General features: G+C 43.9%; 1 protein-coding gene across 2 annotated transcripts in view; it reads left to right on the top strand.

Annotated features, from left to right (window-relative positions):
- Nucleotides 1-15,894, top strand: part of usp37 (ubiquitin specific peptidase 37) — a 78,807-nt gene that overhangs the window by 56,772 nt on the left and 6,141 nt on the right. For both annotated transcript variants that reach the window (XM_073046268.1, XM_073046269.1), the window contains 7 exons: nucleotides 1,027-1,168; nucleotides 3,626-3,893; nucleotides 7,656-7,819; nucleotides 8,697-8,757; nucleotides 11,400-11,515; nucleotides 13,053-13,122; nucleotides 14,771-14,909. In XM_073046268.1, the coding sequence (XP_072902369.1) occupies nucleotides 1,027-1,168; nucleotides 3,626-3,893; nucleotides 7,656-7,819; nucleotides 8,697-8,757; nucleotides 11,400-11,515; nucleotides 13,053-13,122; nucleotides 14,771-14,909 (960 nt within the window). The remainder of the gene's footprint in view (nucleotides 1-1,026; nucleotides 1,169-3,625; nucleotides 3,894-7,655; nucleotides 7,820-8,696; nucleotides 8,758-11,399; nucleotides 11,516-13,052; nucleotides 13,123-14,770; nucleotides 14,910-15,894) is intronic.

The raw sequence follows: 15,894 nt of genomic DNA on the forward strand, positions 1-15,894 counted from the left end.
CAACATCAAAATTAGGTCATTCGGTCCATTGCATCTGCACCATTTCGTCAGGGCAGATTTATTATTCCTCCCAATCCCATTCTCTGGCCTTCTCCCCATAACTATTGACAACCAAACTAATCACAAATCTGTCAACCTCTGCTTTAAGAATTCCTAAAGGCCTGGCCTCTACAGCCAGCTGTGGCAATGGATTTTACTGATTCACCACCAACTGGCTAAAGAAATTCCTTCTCTTTTCTAAATGGACGGCCCACTACTCTGAGGCTGTGCCCTCTGGTTCTAGATTCTGCCACTAAAGGAAACATCCTTTCCATATCCACTCTTTCTAGGCCTTTCAATATTCAATACATTTCATTGAGATTCTGCTCCCCCCCCCCCCCATTCTTCTAAAATGGCCTAGATATTTGCTGGAAATTGTGAGTGAGTAGATGCTTTGTGACCCACAGCATCAAAATGAACTAGACTCTCCACTGAATCCACATATAGCTTATGATAGTTATCAGATAAGGGTTGAGCTTCTTGAAAGGTTGGCTTTATTTATCACATGTACAAACACACGGTGAAATGTGTCATTTTGCATCAATGACCAACATGCTCCGAGGATGTGCAGGGCAGCCCACAAGTGTTGCTGTGCTTCCAGCAGCAATATAGCATGCCCACAGCTTATTAACCCTAACTTACACTTTTTTGGAATGTGAGAGGAAACTGGAGCACCCAGAAGAAACCCATATGGTTAAAAAGCAAATTCCTTAGAGACAGCGACAGGAATCGAACCCCAATCGCTGATCGCTGGCGCTATAATAGTGTTGTGCTGTAATAGCATAATGCTAACCACTACACTAACAGGTCACTTGGTGGTCATCTCACTGTGGTTTGAGTGTAGTTCACCCAGAGCCAGAACAAAGAGAGTAGTTTAGAACATGCTGCATTGGTTTAGTGGAAATGATTTTTGCTATATCAAGGCAAAGTCCTGCTCCTTAACTCGGGCTGCCCATTTACAACCTCCCGTTATGTTCTCTCGCACAGGAAGTACTGTTTCAAGTCTTCGATCGTGATCCAAGACTCAGACAGTGAGGATGAGCAGGTGAGGCGGGCCATGGTGATCAGCAGGCAGATGAATGAGCAAGCTCAGCGAGAGATACGGCAGGAGGATGAAGAAGTGCAACTGGTAAGGCTGGCACCCCTGAGGATTCGCTTTAACCACTCCCAATCTTTAGAAAGATCAAGTATGGAACAGGGCAGCACAGGAACAGGCCTATCAGCCAACATGTGCTGAACGTAGAACATAGAAGAGTACAGGACCTTCAGTCCACAGTGTTGTCTTTATAGAACAGTGGAACAGTTCAGTACAACTGTGCTGAGGAACGGGTTAAATTGATTTTAGAATAGGTTAAAATGTCAGCACAACATAGTGGGCCAAATGGCCTATGTTGTGCTGTAATGTTCTGTGTTCCATGCTCTTAAGGCGTGTGGTGTTATGCTGACATTTTAACTTGCTCTGACATCAATCTAACCCATCCCTCCCACATAGCCCTCCGCTTTTCTTTTATCCATGTGCCTGTCTAAGAGTTTCTTATGTCCCCTGTATGTATCTGGCTCTACCACCACCCCTGGCAGGGCATTCCATGCACCCACCACTTTCTGTGGGGCTGCATCATGGACTACCTACAGTCGGCACCTGAAAGCCCTGGAACAAGACCAGCAAAGACCCTAATGTAACATGTTGAGGATCAGCTGGAAGGACAGGCTCACTAGCACCAGCGTAATGGAGGAGGCCAACATGAATAGCATCTCCACCACAATAAAGCAGCACCAACTCCAATGGAGAGGTCTTGTCATCTGGATACCTAACTCTTGTCTCCCCAAGTAGATCCTTTACCTCCAGTTGAAGGAAGGTCAGTGAGCCCCTAGTGGGCAAAGAAAACGCTTCAAAGATGACATCAAAATCAGCCTGAAGAAATTCAATATTACTTCTAAAAACTGGGAGGACATTGCACTCAATAGATACACCTGGAGGAAATCTGTTCAAGAGGGAGCTGTGCTACACGAGAGTGACCTCCGCTTTGCCGCAGAGAACAAGCAACAGCTGTGAAAGGAGAGACAGAGCGATGAAAAGACCCAACCACTAATTATAGCTGCCACTTCTGCCCACACTGCATTAAGTTCAAGATCAACTTTATTTGTCATTCAGACATACGTGAATATCCATGAATACAACCACACAAAACAGCATTCCTCTGGGGCCAAGGTCCAAAACACAATACCAACAGTCGTACAAGGCACATACAGCACATAGAAGATATAAGTAAACATAGCCACATGAAAAGAAATATAATACTGCCCAAGTCTTTGAGGGTGATGTCTTGAATTTTGATGGTGTTTGGATGTTGTAAGCAAGAGCAAGCCTGCGTCCGTCCACGAATGAATGCACGCTGCATTCCAACGCCTTCCTGTAGCATGTGGCAACACAATCTGTGCCAAGTCCCACTCCCATCGCTATTGAGCAACTCACTGATGGAGTAGACCTGCAGTACTTGATGTTTTTGTTAACCAGCAGTGTCTTCTGATCATAAAGAGACATAAATTGCACCTTTGGTTGAGAACATGAGATGAAGAATCCTTGGAAGTGGTGGAAATAGTTCTGTTTGGAGTGAGTGAAGTTATCCCCTCTGTTTAAGAGTCTGATTGTTGAGGTAGGATAATTGTTCCTGAAACTGGTGGTGTGGTTCCTGAGGCTTTTGTATCCTTCCTGATGGTAGCATTGAAAAAAAGCATGGCTTGGATGGGTGGGGTGGGAAACACAAAGTACTCTGCAGATGCTGGAGTCGAAGCAACATGTACAACACGCTGGAGGAACTCAGCAGGTCGGGCAGCATCCGTGGAAATGAGCAGTCAACGTTTCGAGCTGAGACCCTTTGTCAGGACTGAAGAGGGAGGGGGTCCCTGCTCCCTCCCTCTTCAGTCCTGATGAATGGTCTCGGCCTGAAATGTTGTCTGTTCATTTCCATGGATGCTGCCCGACCTGCTGGGTGGGGTGGGGGTTGTACTTTTCTGTGGTAGTACTCTGTGTAGATGTGCTCAGTAGTGACTAGGGCTTTATCTGTGATGGACTAGGCTGTATCCAGTATGATGTGAGTTCATCTTGTCATCTGTATGCTTACTGGCCAGCTTTTCTTTTTCTTTTTACAATATTTTTATTCAGAAGATAAAAACAAGATTTACAAAGTGCAACACATAGATACATCTCAACATAAATTGTGTACATTCATATATTGTAATAAAATTGATCAAAATGTTATAGCATATCACATAAAGGTAAACCACTCTGTAATCAAAAATTTAAAGATAGGTCATACATCATAAAATAAATTTTTTATATAAAAAAAAAGTCAACCCCCTACCAACTACCAAAGAAAAAAGCTGATGGGTGATAATGGATAATTAGAAAAAAAAAATTCTCTTAAGAAGAGAAGATAAAAATATACATAAAAGTCTGTGCACTGTTAAACTTTATAAATTGGAAACGTAATTTAGGAAAGGTCCCCAGATACCATAAAAAGATTGTTTCGAATTTAAGACTGAGACTGGCCAGCTATCTGACTTGTGCTTTCTATCCCCATGGAAGGCTTTGAAAGCAAGCAAGCAGGAGATAGAGCGCCTGCCCACCACAGCAGTGCTGGATTCCTCCTTTGACAAGATGAGTGACGACGAGTTGTTGGCTGCTGTGCTGGAGATCAGCAAGCAGGAAACCTCTCTGTCCCTCAGTGCAGAGGAGGATCAGGAGAAGCCCAGCAGTAGCCCTGACACCGGCTTCGGGGATGACGAAGCTCAAGAACTCTTGGAACAGCACGAAGGGACAGCAACAGATGAATCCAGAAATCCCACTGACACAGGTGGGTCACTACAATTCAAGTTCAAGTTTATTGTCATCTGACTGTACACACATCTCACACAGCACATAAAATAAACTGTTACCAATAACAAGTTAATAGAATGCATGTAGTGCACAGCACAAGTAAACAGTTTGCTGTCCTAGTGACAAGGCCTTGGTGGTGCCAGAGTATTCATTAGTCTCTCAGCCTTGGGGAGGAAGCAGTCCTAGTCCTGATTCTTCTGTACCACCTTCCTGACGGTAGTGGGTCAGAGAGATTGTGGGATGAGTTGTAGGGATTCTCCGTAATGTTCTTGGCCCTTTGTCTGCAACGCTCCTGGTAAATGTCACAAACATTGGGGATCCTCTTAACAGCAGGGCAAGTTACTGTCATGTAAACAATGTTGATGGGACTAGGCAGATCAGAAGGGCTGAAGGATCTGCTCTCATTGAAGGTTATTGAACATTGAAAGGTGTGGATAGAGTGGACATGGAAAGGATGTTTCCAGTGGTAGGGGAGTCGAGGACTAGGGGCACAGCCTCAGAATAGAAAGATGTCTCTTTAGAACAGAGATGAGGAGAAATTTCTTCAGCCAGAGGGTGGTGAATCTGTGGAATTCATTGCCACAGATGGCTGTGCAGTCCAGTTTATTGGGTGTATTTAAAGGTTGATAGGTTTTTGCTTAGTAAGGATGTCAAAGATAACAGGGACAAGGCAGGAAAATGGAGTTAAGAGGGATAAAACATCAGCCGTGATGGAATAGCAGAGCAGACTCTGGATGGTGTAATCCTACTTCTGTGTCTTGTGGCTTGCTGTGTTGTAGGACTCCATGACTATGCACAGGTACAATGGAAAAACTTGCAGCATAATCACAGGCATATAGCATCAGAAAAACAGCATTCACAAGAACAATTTTAATTAAACTATAACTGAACATAGATTGAAGGTTGAGCAAGCTAGGGCTTTTCCTCTGTGGAGGCATCTTGGACAGCCAGAGGCATTCTTTGCCAAGGTGGTGAAGTGTTTAAGGGGAACCTCTTAACTCAGAAGGTGCTACAAGTAGGACCGTACAAGCTGCCAGGGGAAGTGATGGGTGTGAGTTCAATATTTAGGAGAAGTTTGGATAAGTACGTGGATAGGCGTGGTATGAAGGGCTTTGGTTCAGTTGCTGGTTGATGGCATGAGGCAGAGTAACAGTTCAGCATGGACTAGATAGGCCACAGGGCCTGTTTCTGTGCTGTGACTCCATGACATTATAGGGGGTATGTCAGAGGTAGTTTTTTATACACCAGTGGTGGTGGCAGATAAATTGGGGACATTTAAGAGCCACTTGGCAATAGATGTTCCTGAACCTGGTGGTGTGAGACGTCAGGCTTCTGTACTTCCTGCCTGATGATAGTTGTGAGAAGACGGCACGGTCTAGAGGACACACACAAAATGCTGGAGAAACTCAACAGGCCAGGCAGCATCTATGGAAAAGAATAAACAGTTAACGTTTCGGGCTGAGACCCTTCATCAGGACTCACTACGATGGTCTCTGGGATCTTTGAATTTTGCCTTCTTGGGTAATGCTCTTCTATTGTACCCACTGAATTGAATAACTATAAAAGTTGTTTTCAACAGTGTGATCTTTCACTTAGGAAGCTGTTTATGACTGGTATTGCAAGTAGGTTTCCATCAGAACATAGAACAGTATAGCACAATACAGGTCCTTTGGCTCACGATGTTACATTGACCCTTCAACCTTCTCTAAGATCAATCTAACCCTTCCCTCCCACATAGCCCTCTATTTTTCTATCATCCATGTGCATCTCTGTCTACGCACTATCCAGATTTGGGAAATGATATCCCCATTCCTGGAATGTCAGGGACTAACCAACACAAAATGCTGCAGGAACTCAGCGGGTCAGACAAGGAAGCCAGAATAAAGCGGTGGGGGGGCGGGCAGGTGGTGAGGTAGATGATAGGTGAGTGGGGGAGGGGTTGAAGTGAGAAGCTGGGAGATGATGGGTGGAAAAGGTGAAGGGCTGAAGAAGATAGAATCTGATAAGAGGAGAGTGATCTATGGAGAAGGGGAAAGAGGAGGGGACCAGGCAGGTGAGAAGAAGTAAGTGGGGAATTGAAGGGGTGGGAGGGCAGGAATTACTGCAAGTTAGAGAAATCAGTGTTCATGCCATCAGGTTGGCAGCTACCCAGGCTGAATATGAGGCGTTGCTCCTCCAACATGAGAGAGGTCTCATGGGAAAGGCAGGGTCTGATTAGGAGGAGTCAGCGTGGTTTTGTGCAGGGGAGATTGTGTCTCAAATCAGTTTTATTTTTTAGGAGTTGACTAATAAAATTGGTGAAGGTAGACAGGGTTTACATGGACTTCAGTAAGGTTCTTGACAAGGTCCAAAGGGTCAAGGCACAAGAGATCAGAGATGTGTTGACAAAATGAATTGAACATTGTGTCAATGATCAGAGGTAGAGGGTAGCGGTGGGTGGGTGTTTTACCTACTGGGTGTCTGTAGCAAATGGTGTACTACTAGGATTGATGCTTGGACTATTGGTGTCTGTAATGTATGTAAATGACTTCAAAGGGAATACGGAGAGGTCTGATTAGTACATTTGTAGAAGACGCAAAAATAGGTAGATAGTGAAGAAGGATGTCTAAAGATAGGAAAAGGCATAGCTGGCAAGATGGATGGAGCGGCAGCTCATGGAATTCATTCCAGGCAAGAATGAGGAGTTAAAATCTGGTTGGACTCAAAGGAAATTGCAGGGACTGACCTTGGAGTATTGATGTACAGGAAGACCTGGAGAGTGCAAGTTCATAGCTCCCTAAAGTAGCTACTAATGCATTGAGTTATAGGGCACTACAGGACAGAAACAGGGTGACCTGGTAGCGTCGTGGTTAGCACAATACTTTACAGTTCCAGCGACCTGGGTTCAATTCCTGCAGCTGCCTGTAAGGGGATTATGTGTTCTCCAAATGACTGCACGAGTTTCCTCCGGGTGCTCTGGTTTCCTCCCACAGTCCAAAGATGTACCGGTTGATAGGTTAATTGGTCATTGTAACTTGTCCTTTGATTAGGCTAGCATTAAACCAGGGGTTGCTGTGCGGTGTAGCTCGAAAGGCCAGGAGGGCCTGTTCCATGCTGTATATCAATAAATAAATAGATAAATAAACAGGCCATTCTGCCAATCTAGTTCATGCCAAGCTGTTATTCTACCTAGTCCCATTGACCCGTGTCTGGACGATAGCCCTCCATACTCGACACATCCATATATTTATCTGTACTTATTCTCTTAAATATTGCAATCCAGCCTACATCTGTCACAGGATACCAGTGCAAAGTGAAGTTTCCTCTGCATTTTTCCAGGGCCGGAAGTGTGCAGCTAAACATTGTAAACTGCCATCGTGGCATAGATTCCTAGGGCAGACACATCACTGGTTCCAAAACAGAGCTGTTAATCTACAATAAGAAAACATTCCTTCTCTAGATACCAAGCCACCCTCTCTTTAGCTTGTATGATTATCATATAATGCTGTATCAAAATTCAAAGTAAATTTATTGTCAAAGTGTGTGCTGTATGATGTATGTCAGTATATACAACCCTGTGGTTCATTTACATTGTGTCAAGGACTGGGCTATATATTAGCAAATAAGAATTTTCATAAAACTCTGCAAACTCATTTCACAGACAGGTGGAAACTCCCTTGAGTTGTAACTCTGGGCTGGAATGAGCAGTTAAATAGCACTCTGTAACCCACTGACTTTCAACCTCTCTTCACATCCAAAGGAACCGACACCACTGAAGCCATAAAGGACTTTGATGAGAATAAGGAGAATAAGACTCCGAAGGGTTCTCAGGGTGAGATGGACTGGATACAGCAGTATGATCTAGACAGAGAGCGGGAAGAACAGGAGCTGCAGCAGGCTCTGGCCCAGAGTCTCCAGGAACAGGTCAGTTCCATAACCTTAACTTCATGGTGATGTTTGTTTATTTATTTTATTTAGAGATAAGAGTATGGAACAGTCCCTTCGGCCCAACAAGCTGTGCACCACCCAGCAGCCCACCTATTTAACACCAGCCCAATCACAAGATAATTTACAATGATATCTAACCTACTAACCAGTACATCTTTGGACTGTGGGAAGAAACCAGAACACCCAGAGGAAACCCATGTTGTTGCCGGAAGAATGTACAAACTTCTTACAGATGGCAATGGTGCTGGAATTGAACTCCAAACTCCGGAACGCCCTGAAATGTAATAGTGTCGCAGTAACCACTGTGCTACGATGGTGCCCCACATGCTGCTTGTGGTAACTGCAGAGTCTTGGATCCATTCAGCATTACCCTCCCAGAAAGTCAGGGTGGTGCAGTAGCATAGTAGTCAACGTAATACAGCTGTAGCGATCACTGATCAGAGTTCGATTCTTGCTGACTGAAGATGAAAGGGCGTGCCTTGGAAGCATAGCGATTACAGCGCCAGCTGTAAGATTGGGGTTCAACTTCTGCTATTATCTGTAAGGAGCTTGTACATTCTCCCCATTACTGCCTGGGTTTCCTCCCACATTCCGAGAGATGTACAGCTTGGGTTAATTGGTCACATAGGTGTAATTGGCCAGTTTGATCTCTGGTATAGCTTCAGCTGTGGTCTAGTGTAAAGAACTGCATCTCCAAGTGGCACGGCATTCTCTCAGCCTTGCTGTTGCGGAGGTGGAGTCTGAACTGTGATCCCCAGCTCCTCATGCCTGGGTAATATGTGATAATTGTTCTAAGTGTTGGGCATTAAACTAGGGTCGTTACTGAAAGCTTTCTCTCTCTTTGACTGATCAGGAGGCTCGGGAGATGAAAGAAGATGATGACCTGAAACGAGCCACGGAGCTGAGTATCCAAGGTAAGGCTTCTGGTGTTATTTGTCAGAAGCTTTGAAGTGATCTCACTGTCACGTAGCTAAATGTGACTATGCACACTTCACAAGCACTGTAGTGAAGAATTAATAGCTATTATCTTTATTTGGAAGGGACCATAAACATGGAAACTGAATTTACCCATTCAGCCCATTGAGTCTGCTCCATCATTCAATTATGGCTGGTTTATTATCCCTTTCGACCGCATACTCCTGCCTTCTCCCTGTAACCTTTGAAAGAAAACCTTACTAATCAAGAACCTGTCAACCTCCACTTCAAATATACCCTGTGACTTGGCCTCCACAGCTGTCTGTGGCAATGAATTCTGTAGTTCACCACCCTCTAGCAAAAGAAATTTCCTCTTTATCTCTCTTTAAAAGGGATGTCCTTGTATTTTGATGCTGTGCCCTTTGGTCCTGGATTTCCCCCACTATAAGAAACATCCTCTCTAAATTCACTCTGTCAGGCACTTTCAATATTCAAGTTTCCATGAGATCCACCCCTCATTCTTCTAAATCCCAATGAGTACAAGCCCAGAGCCAATCACGTTTCTCATATGATAACCCTTTCATTCCTAGAATCATTCTCATTAACCTCTTTCGAACACTCTCCAATGTCAGCACACCCTTTCTTAAATAAGGTGTGCAAAACTCTCCGTACTCCAAGTGAGGCCTCACCAATGCCTTATAAAGCTTTAGTATTACATCTTTATTTTATATTCCAGTTCTCTCAAAATGAATGTTAACATTGTATTGCCTTCCTTACTACTGACTCAATCTGCAAGTTAAACTTTAGTGAATGCTGCATGAGGACACCCAAGTCCCTTTGCATCTTGGATTTCTGAATTCGCTGCCCATTTAGAAAATAGTCTACGTTTTGAAACCTCCTATCAGAGTACATGACAATACACTGCCCTATATTTTTCTGCCGCTTTTTGCCTGTTCTTCTAATCTGTGCAGGTCTCTAATTTAGAAGGTGCCACACATGGGGCTGTGTAACAAAATAAGAGTTCTGGTATTACAGGAAAGATAGCCGCTTGGATAATGCATTGGCTGACTGGCAGGAGGCAAAAAGTGGGAATAAAGGGAGTCTTTTTCAGCTTGGCTGCCAGTGATTACTGGTGTTCCCCAGGGGTCTGTGTCAGGACTGCTTTTGACATTGCATGTCAATTGAATTGATGGCTTTGTGGCCAGGTTTGCAGACGAGATGAAGATTGGTGGGCTTGCAAATAGTGTTGAGAAAGCAGGGAGGCTGTGGAAGGACTTGGGCAGACTAGGAGAATGGACAAAGATGGAATATAGTTTTGGTAAGTGTATGGTCATGCACTTTGGTAGAAGGAATAAAAGCACAGACTATTTTCTAAACAGGGAGAAAATTCAAAACTGCTAGGTGTAAAGGGACTTGGGAGTCCTTGTGCAGGATTCTCTAAAGGTTATTTTGCAGGTTTAGTCAGTGGTAAGGAATCCATATGCAATATTAGCATTCCTTTTGAGAGGACTAGAATATAAAATTAAGGATGTAATGTTGAGGCTTTATAAAGCATTGTGAGTTTTGGGCCCTTATCTAAGAAGGGATGTGCTGACATTGGAGAGGGTTTAGAGAAAGTTCATGAGCGTGACTGTAGGAATGAAAGGCTAATCAAGTGAGTAATGGCTCTGGGCCTGTACTCGTTTGAGTTTAGAAAAATGGGGGGAGGGGATCTAATTGAAACCTATCAAATGTTAAAAGGCCTAAATATAGTGGCTGTGGAGAGGATGTTTTCTGTGTTGGGGGGAGTCCAAGACTAGAGGGTGCAGCCTCAGAATATAGAGGGGTGTCCATTTAGAATGGAGAGGGGAAAAAATTTCTTTAGCCAGTGGGTGGTGAATCTGTGGAATTCATTGCCATAGGCAGCTGTGGAGGCCAGGTCATTGGGTGTATTTAAGACCAAGGTTGAAGGTTCTTAATTAGTCGGGGTATGAAAGGTTACATGGAAAAGGCAGGAGAATGGGGTTGAGAGGGCAATGGATCAGCCATGATGAAATGGCGGAACTGATTTGATAAGCAGAATAGCCTAATTCTGCTCCTATGTCTTCTGGCCTTATGGATTTCACAGTAATGCATAGAACAGTACAGCCCATGATGGTGTGCCAAATCAGTTAACTTGGTAATCAAATGGCCAACTAAACTAATCCCTTCTGCCTGTAAAATGTCAATATCCTTCATTTTCCTTACATTCATGTGCCTTTCTAAACATCTCTTAAAAATTCCTTATGTATCTGCTTCGACCACCAACTTGGGCAGCACATTTCAGGTACCCATCACTTTTTTTTAAACTTGCCCCTCACATCTCCTTTGAAATTACTCCCTCTCACCTTAAATGCATGCCCTCTGCTATTAGAGATTTCAACCCTGGGGAAAAAGATACTGTCTGTCTACTTTATTTAGGCCTCTCATAATGTTATAAACCTCTGTCAGATCTCAGCTCAGCGTCCACTGCTCCAGAGAAATTTCAGTGTCCATGTGACAAATAAAGTTAATAAAGGTGCATAGAGCTAACAGTTTTACACAAATTTGCATTTTCCCAACAATAATACTGTTGTAATTTTAATCTCATTTTATTGTGACAACAATGATACTGTACTTGCAGAGTTCAATAACTCATTTGGAGATCTCATGGGCTCAGATGAAGACTCTGGCAATGAAGAAATTCTGGACATGGATTACAGTGAAGCTGAAGCTGCGGAATTGAAGAGGAATGCTGAGGTGAGATGATGGGCCTGGGTACTTAGTAGGCCTCCATTCATCTCGATAGACCATGGATTTGCGCCTTGGAAAGTTTCCAGGGTGCAAGCCTGGGCAAGGTTTTTTTTTATGGAAGACCGACAGTTGCCCAAGCTGCAAGTTTCCCCTCTCCACGCCACCAATGTTGTCCAAGGGAAGGGCATTAGAGGGTGCTTAGTAGCTGGGGTAGGACAGTGGTTGCAACAGACTGTGCCCTAATCACTAGTACAGAATAAGCTTGGGATTACAAAGCCACAGATTTGGGAGCCACAAATGCAGTTGGGAGTATTGTGAACAGTTTTGGGCCCCTTATGAAGATGTCCTGGCCTTGGAGGGAGTCTAAAGGAGATTCATGCGAATTATTCTGGGAATGAAAGGGTTAATATACGAGAAGTGTTTGATGGCTTTGGTCCTGTATTTGCTGGAGTTCAGAAACATAAGGGGTTCATTGAAACCTACCGAATATTGAAAGACCTAGACAGTGGTTAGGATGTTTCCAATAGTATAGGGAATCTTGGACCAGAGGCCACAGCCTCAAATTAAAAGATCATCCCTTTAGAACCGTGATGAGAAGGAATTTCTTTAGCCACAGGATGGTGAATCTGTGCCAGTATTGCCATAGTTGGCTGTGCTCATTGTCTGCTCCTGCATTCCATCATGGCTGATATATTTTTCGCTCTCAATCTCATTCTCCTGCCTTCTCTGTATAATATTTGACAGCTTTAATCATCAAGAATCCATCAACCTCTGTTTAAATGTACCCAAGGTCTCCAAAGCTCTCTGTGGCAATGAGACTCGCCCCCCTCATTCTTCTAAACTCCAGCGAATATAGAACCAGACCCATCAAATATGTGCCGTATGTTAACCCTTTCATTCCTGGAGTCATTCTCATAAACCTCCTCTGGTTTTTGGGACATATTTTGATAGACATCTGGTATGTAGACTGTACCTCCGAATTGAACTGCCCTTCCGAATCAGGCTGGTGAGGATAACGTGAACCCATTAGTCATAGAGCACATAAACAGGCCCTTCGGTCCAACCAGTCCATGCCAGACTATTACCCTTTCTAGTCCCATCCACCCACACCTGAACCATAGCCTTCCCATTCATCTATTTATCGGAACTTCGCTGAAATGTTACAATTGAACCCGTATCCACCATTTCTGCTAGCAGCCCACACTCACATTACCCTTTGAGAGAAGTTCCCCCTCAGAGTCTCCTTGTTCTTTACCATTCACTCTTAACCTCTTGTTCTCGTCTCACCCACCTCAGTAGAAAAGGCCTGATTGCATTTACTTTATCTACACTCCATTCTTGATCATCCACTTAGATAACATCATGGGTTAGGGGTGTGTTGTTTAAGAAAAAAGTCTGGGGGTTTGCTTGAGTGCATCTGGTAGATATGTAGTCTGGAGGCAGGTCAGCCCTGGTCTCCAGGGTCCAGTGTGGCATGCCTTTGTTGCAATGGATGTACTGTGACAGACTGAGATGGTTTACTAACTGCCTCCTGTTCTTGCAGACAGGTGAGCTCGTCCACTCCTATAGATTGATCAGTGTCGTCAGTCACATCGGCAGCTCCTCTTCCTCTGGTAGGTACCTAACACCCTAATCCCTAACCAGAACTAAGTTTATTATCATTAATATACTGTACGTTGTGAAATTAGTTGTTTTGCAGCAGCAGTACAGTGCAAGACAAAAAAAAGCTGTTATAAGGAGTATAAGGAATAAAAAATATCAGGAGTGGAAAAGAGAGGTAGTGTTCATCGAATGCTCAGAAATCTGATGGTGGAGGGGAAGAAGGGAAAATGTGAATGTGGGTCTTCAGGCTCCTGTACCTCCTCCCTGATGGTACTTACGAGAAGAAGGCACCTCCTAGCTCCTTCATGATGAACACCACCTTCTCAAGGTCTGTCTGTCATAGCCCAGTGGGTGGCATTCTTTACTCTGAGTTAGGATTTGTGGGCTCGTATTCCATTGCAGAGGCTCGAGCTTAGCGGCTTTACACAGCAGTTAGACCATAACCTTGAGTTCATTTACAGGTTTTTGTAGAAAACCCCATGTCATTGTTTCAAACAATTGCAGTCAACCTGTAATCAATCAGTCAGTATGTTTTATCAACCTCACCAAGAGATCACCTGATTGCTTCACCTGCAAGAAATGTATCCAGCTGCAGCTTTTAACACTCCACATGCAGGAGTTGGCGTTGGAACTGGATCAACTCTGGATCATTTAGGAGTCTGAGGGGTTGATAGATATGACAGGTAGGGAAATATTACACTGAAAATGCAGGGCACAGGACACTGGGTGACAGTCAGGAAGGGGGAAGGAGTTGAACATTCAATGCAGAGTACCCCCGTGGCCATCCCCTCCAGCAACAGGTATCGGGGTTGACCCAGCAGAGGAAAGTCACGGCAGTCAGGTCCCTGGCACTGAGTCTGGTTCTGTGACTCAGAAGGGAAGGAATTAAAAGAGGTGAACTGTGGTAAGAGGGGATTCATTAGTTAGAATAACAGAATCCTATATCGTACAAGGACTAGCTGGGATAGTATTTGTCAAATGTGTTCAGGAATGTTTCCTAAATCGGTGCATAGAAGTCCCAACGAGAGAGTGTGTGATTCTTGATCTCCTATTAGGGAATGAGACAAGGCAGCTGATGGAAGTGTGTGTTGGAGAAACATGTTGCATCTAGTGATCATTATGCAAATAATTTCTTAGTAAATATGGAGAAAAGATAGGTCTGGTCTGCAAGTTAAGATTTAAAATTGAAGAATGTGAGGCAATTAAGGAAAATAAATTAGTTTGACCACGTTCTACATTAGGATTGTAGCACAGTAGCCTAGTGGTTAGCACAACCACTTTACATTGCTGGCGATAACTGACAGGTTTGATTCATCCTGCTGTCTGTAAGGAGTTTGCACTTCTCCACATGACTGTGGATTTCCTGTGGGTACTTCAGTTTCATCTCGCATTCCAAAGATGTGTGGGTTAGATTTTATAAGTTGTAGGCATGCTACGTTGGCACTGGAAGCATAACAACACTTGCTGGCTGCCCCCAGCACAATCATCAGACCGAGTTGGTCATTGGTGCAAATGAGACATTTCACTGTGTGTTTTTGATGTACATGTGACAAATAAAGCCTATCACTCTCTTTAATCTTATTAAAACAACAATCTCAAATGTCTACATAATCTTCTACTAATCCAACTAACAATTGTTGAAATTATCGCCCTGTGAAGGTCACTACATCAGTGATGTGTTCGACATAAAGAAGCAGACCTGGCTGACGTACAATGATCTGGAGGTGTCCCGGACAGTGGAGGGAACAGTCCAGGCAGACCGAGACAAGAGTGGCTACATATTCTTCTACATGCACAAGTAAGAGCTGAACATGCATGGATCTTACTGCCCTTTCCAGTCCACCTAATAATGTTGCACCACCCCACCTGCCCTCACTTCAAGGCTTCCCCTGTCTTTTGCTTGTCTGACTAATGGCATCATCCGCCCTCAGTAACAATTGATCACTTCCCCTGGGGACTGGGGAAGCAGTTCTATTTCAAGATGTGTACAAGATGATAAGAGGCACAGATTGAGTGGACAGCCAGAGATATTTACCCTGGACAGAAATGGCCTACCAACTCGAACCATAGGTGAAGGTTCCTCCTTGGAATATTGTGTTCAGTTCTGGTGATCTCTTTATAGGAAGGATGTTTCAGAGTAGATTTACCAGGATGCTGCCTGGATTACAGATAGTGTCTAATGTGGATAGATTGAGCAAGCTAGGGCTTTCCTTTTTGGAGTGAAGGAGAATGACAGGTGACGATAAGAGGTGTACAAGATGATAATGGGTATATATCGAGTGGATAGCCAGACTTTTTGTTCCCAGGGCAGAAGTGGCTAATATGAGGGGGCATAATTTTAAGGTAATTGGAGGAAAGTGTAGAGGGATTGTCAGAGTTAAGTTCTATACACAGAGAGTGGTGGGATGATAAAGGTAGAAACATTGAACAGTGTAGCGCAAGAACGGGCTTTTCAGCCAACATGTGCCAGTTAACTAACTTGTTTTCTTCAGCTTGCATAAGACCCACATCCCTCCATTCTCTGTATATTCACACAAAATGCTGGAGGAACTCAGCAAGTCAGGCATCACCTATAGAAAGGAATAAAGAGTCAACGTTTCAGGCCGACACCCTTCACCAGTTCTGATTTTTAAAGACAGTTTTAAAATCACTCACCGCTCTGTTTTAAATAAGAATTTGCCCTCACATTTCCTCGAACTCCCCCTCATCTTAAATGCGTGACCTCTATTGTTATTTTAATTTTATTTAGAGATACAGCTCAGTAACAGGGCTTTCTGGTCCAA

This window comes from Hemitrygon akajei, chromosome 5, assembly GCF_048418815.1.
Source record: "Hemitrygon akajei chromosome 5, sHemAka1.3, whole genome shotgun sequence".
Taxonomy (NCBI): Eukaryota; Metazoa; Chordata; class Chondrichthyes; order Myliobatiformes; family Dasyatidae; genus Hemitrygon; species Hemitrygon akajei.